General features: G+C 49.8%; 1 protein-coding gene across 1 annotated transcript in view; it reads right to left on the bottom strand.

The window, feature by feature from the left end:
* Positions 1-21,249, bottom strand: part of ABCA7 (ATP binding cassette subfamily A member 7) — a 219,895-nt gene extending 198,646 nt beyond the window's left edge. The window contains 3 exon segments of the mRNA XM_086946714.1: positions 6,859-7,000; positions 14,779-14,872; positions 21,043-21,249. Coding sequence (XP_086802840.1) covers positions 6,859-7,000; positions 14,779-14,872; positions 21,043-21,108 — 302 coding nt within the window. The 5' untranslated portion in view covers positions 21,109-21,249.
* Positions 21,250-22,572: the final 1,323 nt, after the last annotated feature.

Below are 22,572 nucleotides of genomic sequence, written 5' to 3'. Positions count from 1 at the left end.
GTGGACCTAAAATACATTTTAATACGACTACTGCAAGAACTACAGGAGCGGGAGACGGAGGCAAAAAGCTGCCTATGAACCAAACAGGGTTCCCTAAAAGGCAAGGAACCACCACCAACCTGATGGTTTGGGGTCTCATAATGAAAACAGCATGCAACACTGGGACTTTTTGCTTTTAATTGTGACCTGATACTAGTTGTTTTAGGCTTCTGCGCACTTTAACCCTGTGTCCCAGTGTAAAGTGCGTGCGCAGTCTGAGTGCGTGTAGTGAGATTGGCCTGCCCTCCCATAGGAATGCATGGGGAATGTATGTGTTCTTGATGTGTGGGGAGTGCAGGGGCGAGTTTGGTATGTGCGAACTCGTGAGATTAAATGCTGCATGGTGGTGTGCGCAGATTTAATGTGTCTAGTGAGGAAGTGCCCCTTCTAGAAGGTGGCACGTCTGTGTAGTAAATGTGAGTTGACTGTCTGGCTTGTGATTGGCTGGAGCTGGCTGGTGTGCCTGGCTTCAGGAGTCAGGATGGGTCTGCCCCGGTGGTGAATGGAGAGATCTGCATGTTGATGGCAGGGAGGAGTGCACCTGGGACCTGAATAGGGCTGTGCCTTCCCTACACAATGCTGGCTCAGCCCCCTGTGGTGCGACTGATGTCCCTAGCCTGTGCTGTGAATGGGGAGAGGGGCTGAGAACAACAAAGTGCTCTAGAACCAGCTGCGTCTGGTTTTCCCCCTACCCTGCACTCTCCAGACAAAGGAAATGCCTGCATAAGAAGGGGCTGTGACCCCATGTATGTTGTTCTCACTTGTTCCTGACCTGAGAGGGGGCCTGATGCTGCTGGGCACCTGGAGGAACCGCCACTGGGGACTGCCTCCCTGCTGGAGGGCCCTGTGAGCTGGCCCCTGGGCCCAGCCTTTGCCCCCCTGCATATTGAGAGACTTCCTTGGGACTACAGCGCTGTGGAGCGCTTTGCTTTGCCTTCCTGTAAGCGCTTTATTTTCCATTCCAGGAGGACTGTGGAGGGCCTGCAGCGTGCAGTTGCCCTGTGTGGGATTTCCCCCACAATCACTACTCAGAAGGCAGGTGCCCACCCTGCATATTGGCTCAGTCCTAGCGGGTACCTGACCCGCCGTTTGCGCTGATTTACGGCGCGGGTGCCCACCCCGCAGACCTGCCGTTTTTAGGTCTCCCTAGTAGGTGCCCACCCCACTCATTTGTCATATTTTTTTTTATATCCCTAGCGGGTCCCCACCCCGCCAAGGACCTTGTGCCCGTTTTGAAACCCCCTAGCGGGTGCCCACCCCGCCAGGGACCTTGTCATTTAGGCGGGTGCCTACCCCGCATTCTCCCCGTATTATGAAGGAAGTCCGTGGCCCGTCTGATTGTAGGCGGGGCCTCGCGGACTGAAGCGGAAGTGCCCGGCGGCAGGAAGCGCCGCGTTGAGAGACCCAGGCGGGAGCCCACCCCGCACTGGGAAGTCCTGGCAAGGTCCGCCAGCCTTGCGGCCCCCAGAACCAAGGCCGGGTCCCGAGGAGGGGGAGCGAGAGTGCAGCGGGACAGCAAGGAGAGGAGTCCCGACATGCCCAGCCGCAGCCTGTGAGTACGGGCGCCTCGGGTGGGGGGAGCTCCGATCTAATTGTAGAGCGGCCCCAGAAGGCAGCGTGCCGCTCCAACGAACACGGGGGCATTTCTTGACGATTCAGAGCCCCGTGGCTCCAACCTGATTTGGTGGCAGTTCTGTTTCAGAGTAAACGTGACTCCCACACCCACAGGGCATTTCTTGGCGATTCAGAGCCCGTGGGCTCCAACCTGATTTGAGGGCATTTCTGTTTCAGAGCCCATGTCGCTCCCACACCCACGGGGGCATTTCTTGGCGATTCGAAGCCCCGTGGCTCCAACCTGATTTGGGGGCATTTCTGTTTCAGAGCCCACATGGCTCCCACACTCACGGGGCTTTCTTGGTGATTCAGAGCCCCGTGGCTCCAACTTGATTTAGGGTCATTTCTGTTTCAGAGTCCATGTGGCTCCCACACCCACGGGGGCATTTCCTGGCGATTCAGGGCATATTTGTTTTAGAGCCCACGTGGTTTTTATGCAGGTGGTTTATTTGAGAGCCACAGAAGAGGGTCAAGAGGCCCGCAGGTGCCCAGATTCCTTTCCACAGCTACCTAGCACTTAGTGGGCAGCTGCAACGTTTAGGTGGTGCCCTGCGCCCTGCGCATTGCTGCATTCGAATTTGGTAGCCCTGACCTTTGGACATAGGGCGTTGGTGCCTTTTGAGAGGCCAGTTGGCCTGGGGTCAGTATTAGGTGTTGTGCCCTCGCTTAGGGCGCATGGTTATGTCTCATGAGATTTTTGCGCAAGGTGATTACCTACTATGTTTGTGATAATAATTGCCTAATATGATGTATGCGTAATGTGCAATGCCTTTATGCCCATACCTCTAAAAGTGTTTTTATGAGTAGGAGGTTGTTTTGCCTAATAGATTTTAAACTAGTGAGTTTATGTTTCCCTGCGTGATCTACGCCTAAGGTGATTAGGATTGCATAGTGTGTGCCTACATTTTACCAGTGGTTACTGGTTGTGTTCTACAATTGTTATTTTTGTGCTACTATTATTCTATGTTCTAGAAGTGCTATTTCTACTAAGTGCTGATTCTGACGGTGGCCCACGTGGCCCTGTCCTGTGTATATAATCCCCTGTAAATACTGCCCAGTGCCCGTTGGCACAGTGTAATTGTGTGATTATGATCTAATGTGTTTATGGTAATACAAAGGCTATTTTCATATATAACCTTGTGTGGAGTTCCTTTTTGTGGTGTGCCTAGTGTGTTGCTGCTAGGTGTGTGTGTTGCGCAAACGCTTTACACATTGCCTCCGGGATCAGCCTTACTGCTCGTGTCACGCTACCAAGGGGGTGAGCAAGGGTTATCTTGGCGGGTGACTTGCTTGCTGTTGGACTTGGCCCTTCTGGCAGGTTCACCCCTGAAGTTTTGTTGTTATATGTAACCTGGGGCTGGTGTTTCCCCCTCTGAGTGCGTGTGAAGAGAGAGACCTGCCCTTCCATAGGAATGCATGGGGAATGTATGTGTCCCTGGTAGTTCCCGATGCGTAGGGTGTGCAGGGTCGAGTCTGGTATGTGTGAACTCGTGAGATTGAATGCTGTGCAACGGTATATGCGGCATGAGTGTGTCTAGTGTAGAAGTCCCACTTTTAGAAGTTGGCATATTTGTGGAATGTGTGCCTGGCGTGTGATTGGCTGAGGCTGGCTGGTGAGCCTGGCTCCCAGAATCTGGCAGGGTCTGCCCCGGTGGTGAATGGAGTGTTTAGCATGCTGATGTGAGGGGATGAGTGAGCCTGGGCCTGCTTGTGGATTGACTGTCTCGTTTGAGGGTCCTGAATGAGGCTGGGTTTTCCCCACACAATGCTGTCTCCACCCCCTGGGGTGCGTCTGATGTCCCTAGCCTGGCCAGTGAAAAGAATCCCCCATAACCAGTTCCAGCTGGTTCTCTCCCTGCCTGCCCCTTTAGACAAAGGATGTTGTGTATAAAAAGGGTGCTGTGACACTCTGAAAATGTTCTTGTTCCCAACTTGAATCTACGAGGGGCGTGCTGCTGCTTGGGCTCAGGGTTGGCTTGCCTCCCTGGGCCCTGCCCTGCTCCTGGACTTCTGATGGCCTTTTCCTGATAGGAGTTGCGGTGCTCCACCTGAGGTCCTGGACTCTTCTATGGACTCTGCTGTTTTCTTTGACCTCTAGCGCTTGGGAGCGCTTCATTCCTTTGGCGAGCGCTGGGAGCGCTTCATTCAACGAGCCGGTGCCCACCCGGCATTTGCCCCATGCTTAGGAAGGTTCCTGAACCCCAGCAAGTGCCTACCTCGCTTATCCCCCGAATTGCTGTATTCTTCGAGGGAGCCCACTCCTCGTCATTTCCCCCGAGTTCACTGCCGCCACCCGGGACCCTCGTGACGTCATCCCCGGGCCGCGCTGGTATTGGTTGCCGGCCCGGGATTCCCCCGTAGCATCATCCCCCAGGCCGGGCCGTGATTGGCTGCCGGCCCGAGTAGAGGAGGGAGGCCGGCCCATGGAGTGCGACGAAGGAGGAGCGGCGGGAGCCTACTCCGCGCTCCTGCACTGCCCCCGAGAAGCTGCCAGCCCCACCGGGGCTCCCGAGAGTGAGGGAGAGCCCCGGAGAGCGAGAGAGGACCGGCGCCCCTAGACCGGTGAGTGCTGCAGCAGGAGAGAGAGGAGGGGTGTCGGGGCACATTGCCGGTGCCCGCCCCTCCCCTCTAGTGAATCCCCTGTTGTGCCTCGAGGCCCGAAGGGCCCCCAGAGATGCCGGGTCCCCCGAGGGGGACCCCGCCTGCCCACAGCTTCGTTCCCGAGCCACGAGAGGCTCAGTCATGGCCCGTGGGGCCCCAGCGAGATCGAGTCCGCCGAGGGGGACTCCCCCCTTGTTCATGAGCCTCGAAGGGCTCCACCTTTTTGGCCGTTGTTCCTTTGGGCCTGTGAGGCTCAGCCAGCATCTTGTTCTCGAGCCCTGGAGGCTCCTTCATGGCACATTAATCCCCCCGAGCCTGCGAGGCTCCCACGATGCCCCTCAGCTGCCCAGCACTTCGTGGGCAGCTGCCACGTGTAGGTTTGTCCCTGGCTACCAGCAGCCTACCCTGAACATCGTGACATTGGGCGTCCTAGCCCCAGAAAGACCAGCGGGCCTGTGGAACGCTATTGGCTAATATTAATGTGATTCTGAGAGTTATTACGTGTTGCCCTGCTGATGGGGCCTCTGTTGTGTTATGCACCTTGTCCTTCCTTCCTCCTGATTATCCGATGTCCCATGTATATTGATCCTGGTTAGAGTGAGTTCTACTGCTAGTTCCATGAGGCTCCTGGTTGTTATGTGTTCTAGTACTAGTTCTAGGAAGCTCCCAGTGGTTATGTGTTCTAATGCCAGTTCCATCATGTGCATACCCCTAGCAGTGGTCCCTTGGCCCTGCCCTGTGCATAGTCCCTTGTAAACCCTGCCCGTGCCTCTGGCACCTTGTAAAGTGTGTGTTCCCATGTGTCCTTTTTAATACAAAGACTATTTTCATATATACCTTGTGTGGAGTTCCTTTTGTGGGGGGCCCGGGGGGTTGTTGCTGGGGGTGCGTGCGCAAATGCTTTACACATGACCTCCGAGATAGGCCGGACTGCTCGCGCCCCGTTACCTAGAGGGTGAGCAGGGGTTGTCTTGGCGTGTGACCCCCTTGCCCTGACGTGGGAGTGGTGGTCTCTGACTGACTTTGGCGCAAGCCCTGGTCGGCCGGGGATCCCATTTCCTACACTTGCCCTGACTAGAGGGGTTGTTTTCTGCCTGGCTTTGGCGCAAGCCTTGGCCAACCAGAAATCCCATTTCTAACAACATGGATAAAAGTCACGGTGGGGGACAGACGCCACTTATCCAGAAAGATTGACACCTCCTTTTGACTGAAACGGATGTGTATTCGTGCCGCTGTTGTTTTATCTGTTCATCTCTGGCAGAAGTGGTTTCTCATGCACCTAGTCTTGGGTCTCAAAAATTGAGCAACATCCTGTAAGCAGACAATCTTCTGCTGTTAAGTAATGTCCGTGTGAGCCTGCAGAGGCTGATCAACAGGCTCGCCGAGGACTCAGAGTAATCAGTTGGAAATCAACCTCAAGAAAACTAAAGTGATACCGCTGAAACGGCGAATAACGAAAAATGGGAATTTGGTGCCTAAATGGATTCAACATTGATGACGTTCTGAAACATAAGTACTTAGGGTTCAAACTGGACTCACAAAATTATTTTGATGCACAAAAATACATTATTGCAAAAGCAGAGGCTTTAAACTTCGCCTTGTCAAACCTGAGGAACAGTTTGTGGGCGCATAATCTAAAGGCACTGATAACAGTTATCAAATCAAAATTGATTCCAACTTTAGATAGTGCTGGCGAAGGTGCAGCCCTGCTGGAGAAGCTTGCAATGGGAACGGATGAACAAGCTTTCCAGATTCCAAGGTCAGCCTCTTCCGCCCACCTAAGGTTAGAATTTGCCCTGGTGAAAGCCAGGCAAGAGTCCTGCCATCCACCATGGAGTGCCCCGGAGGGATCGCCGGCCCAACTAGTCTGGGCTAAGATAAATCTTGTCAATTCACCAAGTACCTGCAGGAAAGTTTACAGAATCTTGGTATCGAAGACTTATGGCAACCGAACAGCTTTACCTTCAAGAAATATGTGAAAAAATGCATACAGCAGAACAGCAGGGTGGAAGAAAAAGCGGTACTCACAAAAAGATCACGTAGGTGGTGAGTAATAAATTCATACGACTCAAGTACGGAACAGCCTTACTCCGAGGCAGCTTTTTTATCGACCATCAAACAGGAACTGATTAGGATGCGATTTGGACGCCTCTACCCTCAACTTCGTCCCCAAGTAGCAAAAGAGGCCCCAGCAAAAGATACATTGTGTCGCTTGTGCCATCAGGCAAAAGAAACTTCCATATATGTATTCTGTGTGTTCACAAACATGCTAGTAAGGTGTGTACCAGACTTCACAACAATCAACAAATCTCCTGGAACCACAGACTTCACAACATGGAAGAAGCGGCCCTTGGAACCAACGTTGAAATGTCAACATGTGGAAGGGGACTCCACAGAAGGTCATTCATGCGAACCCTATCCCAGAATGCATAATGAAATAACCAGGGTCAATGCCGTCACTGTAGCGAGTAAGACAACAAGAGCCCTGGGTCCTTTCTTGTCAAATTGTCCCTTTCTGTCACCTTCTTATAGCTTCAATCCCCAGAGACACCAGTTCAACCCCCTGCACCCTCATTACATACACAGGACACGGCTGGAACTCACATGGACTCTTTGAAGTTACCCACGGTGCCCGGAGTCTCCCCCGGCGTTGGGTAGCGGAAGCAGGGGTTGTTCACATTACAGACGATGCCCTGAATCCACGGCAGGGTGCCAGCTGAGGGCAAGGCTTTGTTGGGGAAGTGACCTGCAAGTAAAAACAAAGTCAGCAAGAAATTAACATACAAGAACTCACAAGCAAACAACAAATTAGTGCCTAGGGAATCACAGACAATCTAGAATAAAGTCCCAAAGGAATCATACACTGCCTAGAGGCAGTGTATGATAAACATAACTAAGCAAACAAGCAATTATCTTTGTATATTCTCTCCTGCAAAATCAGGATGATGCGAAAATTCCAAGTCAGATGGCAGTAATTCTCAATCAATACCTTTAGAAGTTAATGGTGCATGTGAGAAAGTTACATGTACACCTTTTGTTTATATACATAGGGTAAAAATCCAATAACCATAAGATATTCAAGACAGCCCGAGACAACTTAACGTCCTGATGAAGGCTGCTAACACAAAGGGCTTAAGAAAGAACGGCTGAAACATGCTGATGACTTAAGAAGACTGGGGAACTACAATCCATACCCATCATCAACGTCACAGGCAATTTAAATCCAGCCAGAATATCCTAGAATAAAAGATAGGTCTTCACAAAATGAAACCTTGCTCTAATAGTAAGTGGTCGACCACCTGCACACACAAGAGGCCCGGTGTGGGAAGTCTGATGATGAAGAATGCCATAAGATGTGGGTGAGGGCCTTATTTCCTAGAATCATATCTCCATGAAATTTGTAGAGAGATGCACAACATATTTGCTCAATGTTTTCTTAATAGTGCGAGGTGTGTCTGAATGCTTCTGTCAGTCTGGGCATGGGTTTGTTTGTCTGTGTAAGTGTACGGGCCGCCATCTATCTGCATATGATTGTCTGTCACTTTAATGTGTATATGTCAGTGTTTGCGCCCCTCAGTGATCTGTACACATAGGCCCACATGCATCAAGCATTTTTGTAGTCGCAAACGGTGCGATTCCTTAAAATCGGCCGTTTGCGAATGCAAAAGTGCTTTTTGGGATGCATGAAGCAATTTTAGAATTTGTAACATGTTTGCGAGTTCTAAAATTGCGGGTGCTTTTAAGAAGTCGCAGATGTGCGATTTCTTAAAAGCAATGCATCATTAAATTTAAAACTGTAAATTCGCAATTAGGGTGCCAAATTTACCGAGTGGTTGAACCACTCGGTAAATTTGGGATAAGTGTTTAAAATGCTTAAAATGTTTTTTTTTCAACATTCATGTTTCACACACACATGTCCTTAGGACATGTGTGTGTGAAACATGATGCGAAAAATACATTTCAGGGGTGCATGGGGGGGTCCTTTGGACCCCCCCCTGCACCCATGAAATTTTCAAAGTGCCACTCGCAATTCCCATTGACTCCTATGGGCCTTTTGGTCCATAGGAATCAATGGGAATTGCGAAAATTAACTTAAGAATTCGGTATTCATTTGGGATTCGGTAAAAATTGCGATTTTTACCGAATCACAAATGAATACCGAAAATAATGATGCATAGCATTTTGCACTTCTTAATTTGCGATTCCTTATTTTTCGCAAATTAGGAAGTGCAAAATGTCACAATGATGCATGTGGGCCATAGTTCGAAAGGCTAAAACACCTAATGCAGCCAAACATGAAAGTAGTGATGGAAATTCCAATGTATGTAGGGGTTATTTTTCAAGTGGCTACACTTGTCTGGGGTAAAAGACAGAGCCAGTTCTAGAATTTTTGCTACGTTTTGAGAAGTTGCGGTTTACTAGCCCCGTCCCATGGTTAGTTGGCCCTAATTCCTGGTTTACCAGGCTAGATGGTGAGCTCATCGATGCCAGAACCAATATTTGGCCGTCTTTGGTGCTGCACTGGTCTGAGGCAAGGCCAAACGGACAACTGTAATAACTAAGACAACGAGATAGTCAGTGGATTGGCGCCTCCTATATAAATCTGGGGGTTGTAGATGACAGACCGGAAATGGAGTGGGTGAAGTAATTGCTGTTGAACTTATTAACGGTAATTCCTGTTATCAGCGCCTAGATGCAATTTAGTGAGCGGCCGGTGCTAGAGTGCTTGACTGTTTCTTATTATCACATTGGTGACAAGCGCTGTGAAGCTTCTTTAAGTATCGTGTGACCGCTATAAATGGGAAGACGAACTCTCCATCACGATACATTACAGCAAACAACGCCTGATTAAAATACTGCATGTGCTAGTAGGTGGAATGATGAAATATAGCATACAGTAAAAACTTTATTGCACGTAGGCGCTACCTAGTAGGTGTACCACATTCTCCTTGTGTGCAATAATCATCCTTTGCAGAGCACTCAAATGCCCGAAAAATGATGTATTAAACTGTCCACTGGCTATGAAGTGCACACATGTTGCACACAAGCACACTGTCTGTGCTGTGGGGAAGGAGTATATTCATCCAGGGAGCTTTAGATGGGACGTGGGTGTAAGCAGGTCATTTAGGAATCTGCTGAAATAACAACTCTCTGATAATGTGTACAAAAGCTGTATGGAAATTTTAACAAATTGAAGTTCGAACTAACTCTGAGAAGACACGAGAGGCTGCGGCTTTGTGGCGAGGAGCAGGAACACTTGGAAAGACAAGCCAACATTCAAAACTTCAAACACATGAGAGCTTTATCCCTCTCTTTGCAAACTCTGTTCGTGAACCCTAGATGCTTTTACCACTCTTAGCTTGTTAATGCCCCATTTGTGCCTCGCTATCGATAAAATGCTTTTGTTGATCCTTGTAGCTACGAAGTTTGGCCAATCCAATCTAGGTCTCACCTAGGAGAGCCGTGGGCTTTGCTGTGTATTTAGCGGCGGTGCCTGAGCATGAACAAAGAAGAAGCATGGCCAGTGAGGGCCGCGTCATAGAGCTTGTTTATTGCTGGTGGGCCTGGAGGACAGTGGGCAACATGGAGCAAGAGAGGTGTGTGGGGGCAACACAGACCATAGAGGAGTAGGCAAAAAGCGCTCAGAAGCATCCAGCACTGGCTGTGTAAATTTTTGTGTGGGAGACAACAACGTCTCTTGAAGTCCTCTTTGGGTTAGTAGACGTCCACTTGCCACTGGGCTACCATTCGCCTGGTAGAGCAGATTCAGCAGTTTTCTTCTTTCTGCAATAACCCCCTTGTGGACGACCAATCCACACTCAGATGACTCTCCCGGGTCCAGCAGACCAGGGTGCAACATTTGAGCATCATAACCTGGTCTCTTGGGCCGCACGATGGAGAGGAGCGGCGATACAGTGATTTGAGCTACCAACTCGCCCCATCCGGCTCCTTCAGCTTTTATGGCCCTGTGCTACAAACAGGAAGTAAGCCACTGACTCCTGGAGTCCCCGCTTCAAGCTGGGTTTGGTGGACGACTGCTCCACGAGCAGGAAAAAGGAGGGACAGTCCTTTCCTTCACTAGCCCAAGGAGCAGCAGGTGCAGTCCAGCCACAGTGCAGCCTCTTTTTTGCCAGTTCAAAGGTCAGCAGGGTGGTCTTTCTTCAGTGCTTTCCTTCTAGTCAAGTAACATCTGAGTGTTGTGTGCCAGAGGTCCCTTTTATGCCCATAAATAGCCCTCAAGGGAGGTTGGGGTCACTAGCCAATGGTCTACTAGGTTACTTCTCATCTGATTTCAAACTTCCTGTAAAACGTGTCATACAGCTACCCCAGAAGGCTACATTCTGCCCACTGTCAAGATGGAGGAACCCCTTTATCGGCCTCAAGAGTTCAGTAGCCCGCCCTAGAGGTGCAGCTACAATCAAAGCAGTTTGCCAGCGTTTCTGCCTCTCTGTCCCAGATGCCAAACTGTCCACCAAAAGAGAAGCGCCAGCCCTCTTGTGTGTGGTTACCATTTGCCCTTGAATGGCGGCTTCCCCTTTGAATCTCACCTTTTGGGTAACACCCTGTGTGGCTTTCTTCCAGGATGAGGTAATGCCTCCTGCAACAGCCGGCCTCCATTGTTACCTGTTCTGGGAGCCTTTTGCACGTCTTTCCAGGCGGGTAGACGGTCTCCCCAGGCAGGCAGAAGTCTGTCTCATGGCCAGCCTCAGGAAATGTCCACTGGAACACTTGGGCAACAGAGTAGCAACTTTCTAAAAATTGCATGTAGCAACAAGTTACATTGATTTCGACTTCAGCAACAATTCAGACTTAATGTAACAAGGTGCTTCGGTAGCCTCATTCGGAAGTTAGCACAGCTGAGTTGTCAGCTGCAACTCTGTACTTTGCAAAGGGGCCACTAATCTCTCTCACAGTAAAATTTCAGGTTTTTACTACTAGAACATGTTAAATACATGTTCTACTTTACTAATATGTTGCACCCTGCCTTAGAACGTGTTAAGCCTGCGGTAGGGATGACTTGCACCCTTAGAAAGGGAGTTTGGGAGTTGCCTTTGCTTGAAATAGCAGAGTTGAATTAGCAGTTTAAAGCTGCCCATCGACTCTACAGAGGCAGGCTGGGAGACACGTTTTACCTTGTCCCACTCAAGAGGCACAACATGTGCCGCAGTCCTGAGGGGACACTCTGATTTACAGGCCCTGGGTACCCTGGTGCCATATACTAGGGACTTATAAGTAGATTACTTTATGTAAATTTGGTATAAGCCAATCAACCAGTTACCTTTTTAAGGATCAGAGCACATGCACCGAGTCCTGATTAGGAGGGCGCAGGGCATTTTGTAGCCATTGCACCAGAGCCTAGTACTCAAAACGGGGATATAAAATGGGGTGAAACCTGCAAAAAGCCCTTCGCCTTACATAGGGCTTCAACACAAAGAAAATATAAGGCTTAAAAAGTGAGCAGTGGAAGGACACAAGTAATGCATCCATGCGCCAGTGGAAGAAGAAGGAAGCCTATAGTAGCTGACCAATAAGAGCAAGGAGAGTAAAGTGGTAATGAAGCCAACCAATTGTAAGCAATGGTTGAGCTCTAAGCCCGCTATTAGAAAATAATAGGCCTCGCAAGAGGCAGTGTATGTGCTGTCTAGGCAGGACATAAGAAGGGTCGGAATATGTGACAACATTAACTATTTTCCTCTGCCTAGCACGGAAATTAGTCACCGGCACCTTCAGCACTCAAGCTTCCATTAAACGTCTCCCAATCAAACAATGGAAACGTAGAACTCTTTGAGCGCTGAGGATAGTCTTGCCTTCAGCACCACTGGGGATAGCTGGGCTGTGGACGAGAATACTTCATCCTTAGCACTTTAGTGGAGAAGAAGGTAAAATCCAGACCAACTCAAGGACCGCACCCCATCCGAAAGCTGCAGTTGATTCCAGAGTCGTTCTTGTCTCTTTAGTCAGGATCGTGGGACGCGTAAAAATCAGTCTCAGTCTGATGACTCTTGATGACTCTTTCATTTACGGGATGATCTCCCTGTCCATCCTGGCATAACTGTTGGGTGGCTTTGTTTGGCTCCTGGTGGTCCCGGTGCTACGGTCAAGGGAACACCTTTATTCCAAGCAGCTTTGACAAAATCAACCACTCAATCTTGAGTAGCAGGATTGAGAATCCTTGTACCAGCCTTGCTTGGATCCATTCCTATCTCACAGATCGCCTGCAAGTAGTAGCACCTTCTTGCTCAATTATCAGCTGACTGGCTGCAGTGTTCCTCGCTCTCAGCTGGCTGTAGTATTATTTGTTCTTAGATCGCTGGCTGCAGCGTTTCTCGCTCTCAGCTGGCTGTAGCGTTTCTCACTCTCAGCTGGCTGCAGCGTTTCTTGGTCTCAGCTGGATGCAGCGTTTCTCGCTCTCAGCTGGCTGTAGCGTTACACGCTCTCAGCTGGCTGCAGCATTGCTCGCTCTCAGCTGGCTGCAGTATTCTTTGTTCGTAGACCGCTGGCTGCAGCATTCCTCACTCTCAGCTGGTTGCAGTATTCTTTGTTCTTAGATCGCTGGCTGCATCATTCCTCGCTCTCAGCTGGTTCCAGTATTCTTTGTTCTTAGATCGCTTGCTGCAGCATTCCTCGCTCTCAGCTGGCTGCACCGTTTCTCGCTCTTTGCTGGCTGCAGAGTTCCTTACTCTCAGCTGGCTGCAGCATTGCTCGCTCTCAGTTGGCAGCAGTATTCTTTGTTCGTAGATTGCTGGCTGCAGCATTCCTCGCTCTCAGCTGGTTGCAGTATTCTTTGTTCTTAGATCGCTTGCTGCAGCATTCCTCGCTCTCAGCTGGCTACACCGTTTCTCGCTCTCTGCTGGCTGCAGAGTTCCTTGCTCTTAGCTGGCTGCAGCATTCTTTGTTCTTAGATCGCTGGCTGCAGCATTCCTCGCTCTCAGCTGGCTGCAGTGTTCCTCACTCTCAGCTAGCTGCAAGATTCCTCGCTCTCAGCTAGCTGCAGCATTCCTCGCTCTCAGCTAGCTGCAGCATTCCTCGCTCTCAGCTGGCTGCAGTGTTCCTCACTCTCAGCTAGCTGCAGCATTCCTCGCTCTCAGCTGGCTGCAAGATTCCTCGCTCTCAGCTAGCTGCAAGATTCCTCGCTCTCAGCTAGCAGCAGCATTCCTCGCTCTCAGCTAGCTGCAGCGTTCCTCGCTCTCAGCTAGCTGCAGCATTCCTCGCTCTCAGCTGGCTGCAGTGTTCCTCACTCTCAGCTAGCTGCAGCATTCCTCGCTCTCAGCTGGCTGCAGTGTTCCTCACTCTCAGCTAGCTGCAAGATTCCTCACTCTCAGCTAGCTGCAAGATTCCTCGCTCTCAGCTAGCTGCAGCATTCCTCGCTCTCAGCTAGCTGCAGCATTCCTCGCTCTCAGCTGGCTGCAGTGTTCCTCACTCTCAGCTAGCTGCAGCATTCCTCGCTCTCAGCTGGCTGCAGTGTTTCTCACTCTCAGCTAGCTGCAAGATTCCTCGCTCTCAGCTAGCTGCAAGATTCCTCGCTCTCAGCTAGCTGCAGCATTCCTCGCTCTCAGCTTAGGGGGGTGTAAATTCTCCCTAAGAAACTGAAGGCCTGAATAAGAGTACGGCAGACGGGTTACTCCATCACAAAAGTGACGCGATCCTGTCAGCCATATTACAAGAGCTATAATATCCAACGGTACTTGTAATACAGTGGACGGAATAGCTGTCATGTTTGTGATGGAGTAAACCCATCCCCGATCTCAAAATCAGGCCTTACATCTCTTAGTCTCTGCTATGAGAAACATCCTGCTTGCACGCCAGCCATGAAGGAACCACCACCTCCACGGAGCCGAAGGATTTCCATCCGAGTAGTTACTGAGTAGGGACTCCTGCCATATCTGTGGAAACTCTTTCCAGAACTACTCGCCAGCAGGTCGGCAGGTACTCCCAGTCAAGTGGGCTGTCCACCTCCGGACTGCTGGAGGGGCGACCCCCACCACAGTGGCTTTGCAGTCGGCCCTCGCGGCTTAAAAGGGACTGTTATTGTGTTTTTTAACCCCCAACTATATCCAATTTAAATGTTATTTTCATGATGCTTTGGGCAAAGTTATGGTGTAGCACAATATACGCAGGCAAAGTAAAGGTGTTTGTGAGCTAACTGTAGGGAAGTAAATGTCAGACAAGTTTAAGGCAGGTGACCAGCTGTGTATGGAGCACAGGATCCCACGCGCGACTCTTCCCACAGTCCACTGCTCTTTGTTTGGACCACACAGGCCGACTTGAGGCTTTCTGTCCACTAACATCAACCTTCTGCAAATTCTGTATTGTGCCGTTTGTTCCTTCAGTAACTTTCTCAAAGAGCTCCATCCTCCGCTTCTGACCCTGTGTTCATAAAAAATCACAGCCATTTCTATTTCTACTCAATTCTGTGCCTATAGCAGTCCACACGCAGAAACAAGAAAGCTGCCAAGTGTTTGTGTACGATAACAAATACAAAAGAATGGACTACAAAGGACGCACTGCATCCGAAGCACTTACACTCGTGCTGCTCAACGGGAGGGTGGGATTGTCGCACCGAGATCAGGATGAAGAACAGGAAGAGCGGCCATAGGAGCTCGATGGTCAGCTGCACCTGGGAGGAGTAAAGAGAAGAATGAGCAGTAATACAGTGAGCAGAGCCCAGGAAGAGACCCACAGGGACGAACGACCTCAGTACGCAACATAAGCAGGTGAGAGAAACCATGAGAACGCAATACCGAGACAAGAAGCAGATGTAGAGGCAAAAGTTGACAAGCAAGTGGGCAGAAAAGGCACCTAGAGAGAGACAAAGGTATAGCGACTTAAATGTACTTTAGATGAAGGCAGACCCGCAGCTTTGATTGTGCGTGACGTAAGCACCGGATTTGATACGGTGTCCCATAAAATCCTTCTCAGGCGCTTACAGGACATCGGCATAGGTACTGCACCTTCTTTCTTTCAGAGAGAAGTGTTCAGGTCATCTCCCACTCCGCTACAGTTCCCAATCGCATGCTCTGCGCTGTGGCCTGCCCCAGGGCTCTTCTCTGAGCCCTACTTTGTTTAATATTTGCATTCAACCTTTGGGCCACGTTGTGCAATCTTTGGGGTTTGCACTGGTGTCTTATGCGGACGTCACCCAGCTCCTGCGCTCCTTTTTTGACAACACCCATGTGAAACCTGGCCAGTTTTCAAAGGGGCATGCGCGCTGTCGCAGAGTGGATGGAGGCCAACTGTTTACAACTAAACACAAGCAAAGCAGAAATTCTCCTATTAGGAAAGACAGCCACTCCTGGGGCGACCATTGTTGTGCCTCCTCCCTTGGACCTCCCTCCCCTGACCCAAGACTGCTGTTAAAATCTAGACGTCTGGATGAACAGCACCTTAAACTTTAACGGTCTGGCGAGATCGGTGGTGGGCATGTGTATCGGGCTCCTGCGAGGGCTCAATCCCATTCTTGGATCTTTTGATCCTTGCACTCGACAGACCATCATTCAGGCAGCAATGCTATCCCGGCTAGACTACTGCAACATTCTATGTCTAAGATTCAACATGCCGACAGGCCATCATTCAGGCAGCAATGCTATCCCGGCTAGACTAATGCAACATTCTATGTCTAAGAGTCAACATGCCGACAGGCCATCATTCAGGCAGCAATGCTATCCCGGCTAGACTACTGCAACATTCTATGTCTAAGAGTCAACATGCCGACAGGCCATCATTCAGGCAGCAATGCTATCCCGGCTAGACTACTGCAACATTCTATGTCTAAGAGTCAACATGCCGACAGGCCATCATTCAGGCAGCAATGCTATCCCGGCTAGACTACTGCAACATTCTATGTCTAAGATTCAACATGCCGACAGGCCATCATTCAGGCAGCAATGCTATCCCGGCTAGACTACTGCAACATTCTATGTCTAAGAGTCAACATGCCGACAGGCCATCATTCAGGCAGCAATGCTATCCCGGCTAGACTACTGCAACATTCTATGTCTAAGAGTCAACATGCCGACAGGCCATCATTCAGGCAGCAATGCTATCCCGGCTAGACTACTGCAACATTCTATGTCTAAGAGTCAACATGCCGACAGGCCATCATTCAGGCAGCAATGCTATCCCGGCTAGACTACTGCAACATTCTATGTCTAAGAGTCAACATGCCGACAGGCCATCATTCAGGCAGCAATGCTATCCCGGCTAGACTACTGCAACATTCTATGTCTAAGAGTCAACATGCCGACAGGCCATCATTCAGGCAGCAATGCTATCCCGGCTAGACTAATGCAACATTCTATGTCTAAGAGTCAACATGCCGACAGGCCATCATTCAGGCAGCAATGCTATCCCGGCTAGACTACTGCAACATTCTATGTCTAAGAGTCAACATGCCGACAGGCCATCATTCAGGCAGCAATGCTATCCCGGCTAGACTACTGCAACATTCTATGTCTAAGAGTCAACATGCCGACAGGCCATCATTCAGGCAGCAATGCTATCCCGGCTAGACTACTGCAACATTCTATGTCTAAGATTCAACATGCCGACAGGCCATCATTCAGGCAGCAATGCTATCCCGGCTAGACTACTGCAACATTCTATGTCTAAGAGTCAACATGCCGACAGGCCATCATTCAGGCAGCAATGCTATCCCGGCTAGACTACTGCAACATTCTATGTCTAAGAGTCAACATGCCGACAGGCCATCATTAAGGCAGCAATGCTATCCCGGCTAGACTACTGCAACATTCTATGTCTAAGAGTCAACATGCCGACAGGCCATCATTCAGGCAGCAATGCTATCCCGGCCAGACTACTGCAGCATTCTATGTCTAAGAGTCAACATGCCGACAGGCCATCATTCAGGCAGCAATGCTATCCCGGCTAGACTACTGCAGCATTCAATGTCTAAGAGTCAACATGCCGACAGGCCATCATTCAGGCAGCAATGCTATCCCGGCTAGACTACTGCAGCATTCAATGTCTAAGAGTCAACATGCCGACAGGCCATCATTCAGGCAGCAATGCTATCCCGGCTAGACTACTGCAACATTCTATGTCTAAGAGTCAACATGCCGACAGGCCATCATTCAGGCAGCAATGCTATCCCGGCTAGACTACTGCAACATTCTATATCTAAGAGTCAACATGCCGACAGGCCATCATTCAGGCAGCAATGCTATCCCGGCTAGACTACTGCAACATTCTATGTCTAAGAGTCAACATGCCGACAGGCCATCATTCAGGCAGCAATGCTATCCCGGCTAGACTACTGCAGCATTCAATGTCTAAGAGTCAACATGCCGACAGGCCATCATTCAGGCAGCAATGCTATCCCGGCTAGACTACTGCAACATTCTATGTCTAAGAGTCAACATGCCGACAGGCCATCATTCAGGCAGCAATGCTATCCCGGCTAGACTACTGCAACATTCTATGTCTAAGAGTCAACATGCCGACAGGCCATCATTCAGGCAGCAATGCTATCCCGGCTAGACTACTGCAACATTCTATGTCTAAGAGTCAACATGCCGACAGGCCATCATTCAGCCAGCAATGCTATCCCGGCTAGACTACTGCAGCATTCTATGTCTAAGAGTCAACATGCGACAAGCCATCATTCAGGCAGCAATGCTATCCAGGCCAGACTACTGCAGCATTCTATGTCTAAGAGTCAACATGCCGACAGGCCATCATTCAGGCAGCAATGCTATCCCGGCTAGACTAATGCAACATTCTATGTCTAAGAGTCAACATGCCGACAGGCCATCATTCAGGCAGCAATGCTATCCCGGCTAGACTACTGCAACATTCTATGTCTAAGAGTCAACATGCCGACAGGCCATCATTCAGGCAGCAATGCTATCCCGGCTAGACTACTGCAACATTCTATGTCTAAGAGTCAACATGCCGACAGGCCATCATTCAGGCAGCAATGCTATCCCGGCTAGACTACTGCAGCATTCAATGTCTAAGAGTCAACATGCTGACAAGCCATCATTCAGGCAGCAATGCTATCCCGGCTAGACTACTGCAGCATTCAATGTCTAAGAGTCAACATGCTGACAAGCCATCATTCAGGCAGCAATGCTATCCCGGCTAGACTACTGCAGCATTCAATGTCTAAGAGTCAACATGCCGACAGGCCATCATTCAGGCAGCAATGCTATCCCGGCTAGACTACTGCAACATTCTATGTCTAAGAGTCAACATGCCGACAGGCCATCATTCAGGCAGCAATGCTATCCCGGCTAGACTACTGCAACATTCTATGTCTAAGAGTCAACATGCTGACAGGCCATCATTCAGGCAGCAATGCTATCCCGGCTAGACTACTGCAACATTCTATGTCTAAGAGTCAACATGCCGACAGGCCATCATTCAGGCAGCAATGCTATCCCGGCCAGACTACTGCAGCATTCTATGTCTAAGAGTCAACATGCCGACTGGCCATCATTCAGGCAGCAATGCTATCCCGGCTAGACTACTGCAGCATTCAATGTCTAAGAGTCAACATGCCGACAGGCCATCATTCAGGCAGCAATGCTATCCCGGCTAGACTACTGCAACATTCTATGTCTAAGAGTCAACATGCCGACAGGCCATCATTCAGGCAGCAATGCTATCCCGGCTAGACTACTGCAACATTCTATGTCTAAGAGTCAACATGCCGACAGGCCATCATTCAGGCAGCAATGCTATCCCGGCCAGACTACTGCAGCATTCTATGTCTAAGAGTCAACATGCCGACAGGCCATCATTCAGGCAGCAATGCTATCCCGGCTAGACTACTGCAGCATTCAATGTCTAAGAGTCAACATGCTGACAAGCCATCATTCAGGCAGCAATGCTATCCCGGCTAGACTACTACAACATTCTATGTCTAAGAGTCAACATGCCGACAGGCCATCATTCAGGCAGCAATGCTATCCCGGCTAGACTACTGCAACATTCTATGTCTAAGAGTCAACATGCCGACAGGCCATCATTCAGGCAGCAATGCTATCCCGGCTAGACTACTGCAACATTCTATGTCTAAGAGTCAACATGCCGACAGGCCATCATTCAGGCAGCAATGCTATCCCGGCTAGACTACTGCAACATTCTATGTCTAAGAGTCAACATGCCGACAGGCCATCATTCAGGCAGCAATGCTATCCCGGCTAGACTACTGCAACATTCTATGTCTAAGAGTCAACATGCCGACAGGCCATCATTCAGGCAGCAATGCTATCCCGGCTAGACTACTGCAACATTCTATGTCTAAGAGTCAACATGCCGACAGGCCATCATTCAGGCAGCAATGCTATCCCGGCTAGACTACTACAACATTCTATGTCTAAGATTCAACATCCCGACAGGCCATCATTCAGGCAGCAATGCTATCCCGGCTAGACTACTGCAGCATTCTATGTATAAGAGTCAACATGCCGACAGACCATCATTCAGGCAGCAATGCTATCCGGCTAGACTGCTGCAACATTCAATGTCTAAGAGTCAACATGCCAGTGATCCGAAGACTCCGGCAGGCTCAGTGGCGAGGCTGTTGTACTCTTTTCTGAACTTCTGCCCGGCTTTCGGCCTCCTTCTCAAACTGGGCTGGCTCCCTGTGGAGAAGCGTGTGCACTACAAGACCTCCTGTACCTCCCATAAGATCTTACTCTCCTAGGGGCCCGTTCTGTTTAGTTTGCTATCCCTGCATCGACCTCCATGGCCCCTGCGCTCAGCCAACCTTAAGCTGGCCACTGTTCCTCGTGTTATGACACTAAGAGTGGGAGGCCATTCGTTTCATGCAAACACACCAGTTCCCTGGAATGCGCTTCCTCTTTCGATCAGGTACATTCAGAACCACTTCTCTTCAGCAATTTTTGAAGACCTGGATTGTTTCCTCTTAGGGTTTTCTTTTTGAGCATTCTGCGCCCCTGGCCATTGTTGCAGCTGGTTTATATTTTGCAACTAGAGCTAGGAAGCCCGGTTGCTGTGGCAGCTATGGTCTTTATAAAATGTATAACATAACTTAAAGAGTGTTTGTAATCAATCCCACCCAGAGACACAGAGAGCTGGAGAACTCAGAACTTAACTCAGGCAGAGGCGACCATAGAGGTCCCAGCTAAGACCAGCACACGCGCTGCACTGAAACAATGCACACAGCTACTGCTGCCTCCCAAAGCCGCACCACCAGTCCGCATGAATCAGGCACTCAAAAACTCATGCATCTAAGTTTTCACATGGTTTACAGCACCTGTGAAAAGCACAGGGCTAGAACGAGAAAACCCCTGAGCTGCGCACTGCTCTGACAGTGGTTAGCAGAAGGCCTGTGAGAGCTGTGAGTACCAGCAGAGGTTGGAGGAAGCCATACGCTACCTCTGGCTGAGGAGCAGTACACACAGAACCAGTAGTGTCAGAGGGATCTTGCATTCCACGTGGGATGATCATCACCAGTGGTAGTGGTCAGGGGAGCGGTATATCACCTCTAGACTCTACACAGCACTGGCATTGGGGGGGGGGCAGCAGTTTCAGGAGTAGCATGTGCCTTTGAGGGTGCACATAGCACTAGCAGTAGTTGAGGGAGGTTTCAGTATGCACATGTGGCTATGGCAGTATGAGGCAATCTTCACTTGTAGCGGCCGGAGGAGACTGAATACCTGCGGCTTAACCACAGAGCGGGCCTGGAAAAGGGGAGATATCACATGTTTCAAGAGCTGCATAATAGTAAAAATAACACTCTGCCTTACATTGAAGTTGCAAAGTACTTTCAGTTAGAAAGAAAGGGTGAGAGAGACTTACAGTTTGTCGTCTTCGATAGGTCAAGTTCTTCCATAGCAGGAGCCCCAGCTGAACCCAGAATGCCATGATGAACGCGATGCCAGCACCAGCATTATCTGCAGCCTTGAGTCACTGATGCAAGTGTCTTTGAGGGTCACAGAGCGCCAGCATCATCTGGAGGACTCACGAGGCGCCAGCGTCCACACAGTCTGCACACCTTGTGGCTCCTCCCTGTTAGAAGGAGAAGATTCATGTCACAAACACAGAAAGATGTGACGTCATAGCAAAGAGCCACAGGTCATGCTGCAATGGAAGCACAAAGGACTCACTGTGTGACCCTCAACCCACCCCTCGTCTGTGTATACAAGGCATGTTGTCTGCAAACGTCGAGGAACCAATGGGCTTTACCAAAGCATCTTGGAAGCCCAACTGGAAAGCGCAGTCCTCTGCCACCAAGGCGCCACGCAATCACATCTCAGCCTCCCCTCAGTTACTTCTCTTCAGCGGCCATGGGTGTCCTCGGTATAAGGCCTGAGAGCCTGTGAAGGTGGGGGCTTATATGAAGGAATGAGGGATGACACAGTAGGAGTAGAAGTAACTTGTGCTTTCCACAAAGCCCTCAGCTCCCTTTCTCTATGTAGGCAGATTCTTGTGCATGTTAAAAACAGGACGGTGGGGAAGGCACTTAAGCAGACAGAGCTCAAGACCCTCTTTGGCTAAGCAGACTATTCTCAATGTATAGCTCAACTCCAGTGTACAGTACTTGCATAAAGAATAAAGAGTAGCCCACTTGGCTGCCATGCAGATCCCAGCAATAAGAATTTGCCATCAAAAAGTAGTTGGTGATATATTGACACTAACAGTCATGGGTTAGTGGCCTGGAAATATCCAGATGAATATAGAAATTGGAACTTGCCTTCCTTGGACAGGAAAGAAGTTTGTCCTCAGTGCATTTTTATATTTTGAGGAACAGAGATTCACTCATCTGGCGAGCTGATGCAAAGGTGGCTAGAAAGAATGTTTGCCATAAAAAGTTGTTAGGAAATAAAAACAGGTTCCTCGTTAGAGTCCCTACAATTGCCAACCGCTGTCAGATAAGACCTGCAGGTCTCAGTTTCGGCGTCTGGACTACCTAAAAGAGGTGCATATGAAAAGATATCCCGCAGAACAGCTAGAGGGCGGGAACCCTTCGTACAGGCTCAAAAGCCAGGCAGAAAATGATTCCAGACTGAGTACTAAGGACTAAGCTACCTGCAAGAGCCACCGCCTTCTGTTCAGAGCTGCAAGGAATCTGCTCTGTCAGACACATCTGCTTATACATAGGCTGTGGGGAAGACCTTCCAGGTGTGACACATCTGCTTGTATATGGACTCCATGGAATTGTTTCCTGCTAGACACATCTGCTTATGTATGTTGTAGGAAGGTACCTCCTGACTATGGTTGCCCCCAACTTTTTTGCCCTGTGTTTTAGCTGGTTTTGGACATAGTCGACCTGGGGCCCTGCCAATCAGGACCCCAGGCCTACTGCTCTCTCTTTAAAATGGATTCCAT

The sequence above is a fragment of the Lissotriton vulgaris genome, chromosome 12 (assembly GCF_964263255.1).
Source record: "Lissotriton vulgaris chromosome 12, aLisVul1.2, whole genome shotgun sequence".
Classification (NCBI taxonomy): Eukaryota; Metazoa; Chordata; class Amphibia; order Caudata; family Salamandridae; genus Lissotriton; species Lissotriton vulgaris.
Note: the sequence above shows the minus strand (reverse complement) of the source record. Positions and strands in the feature narration are given on the sequence as shown.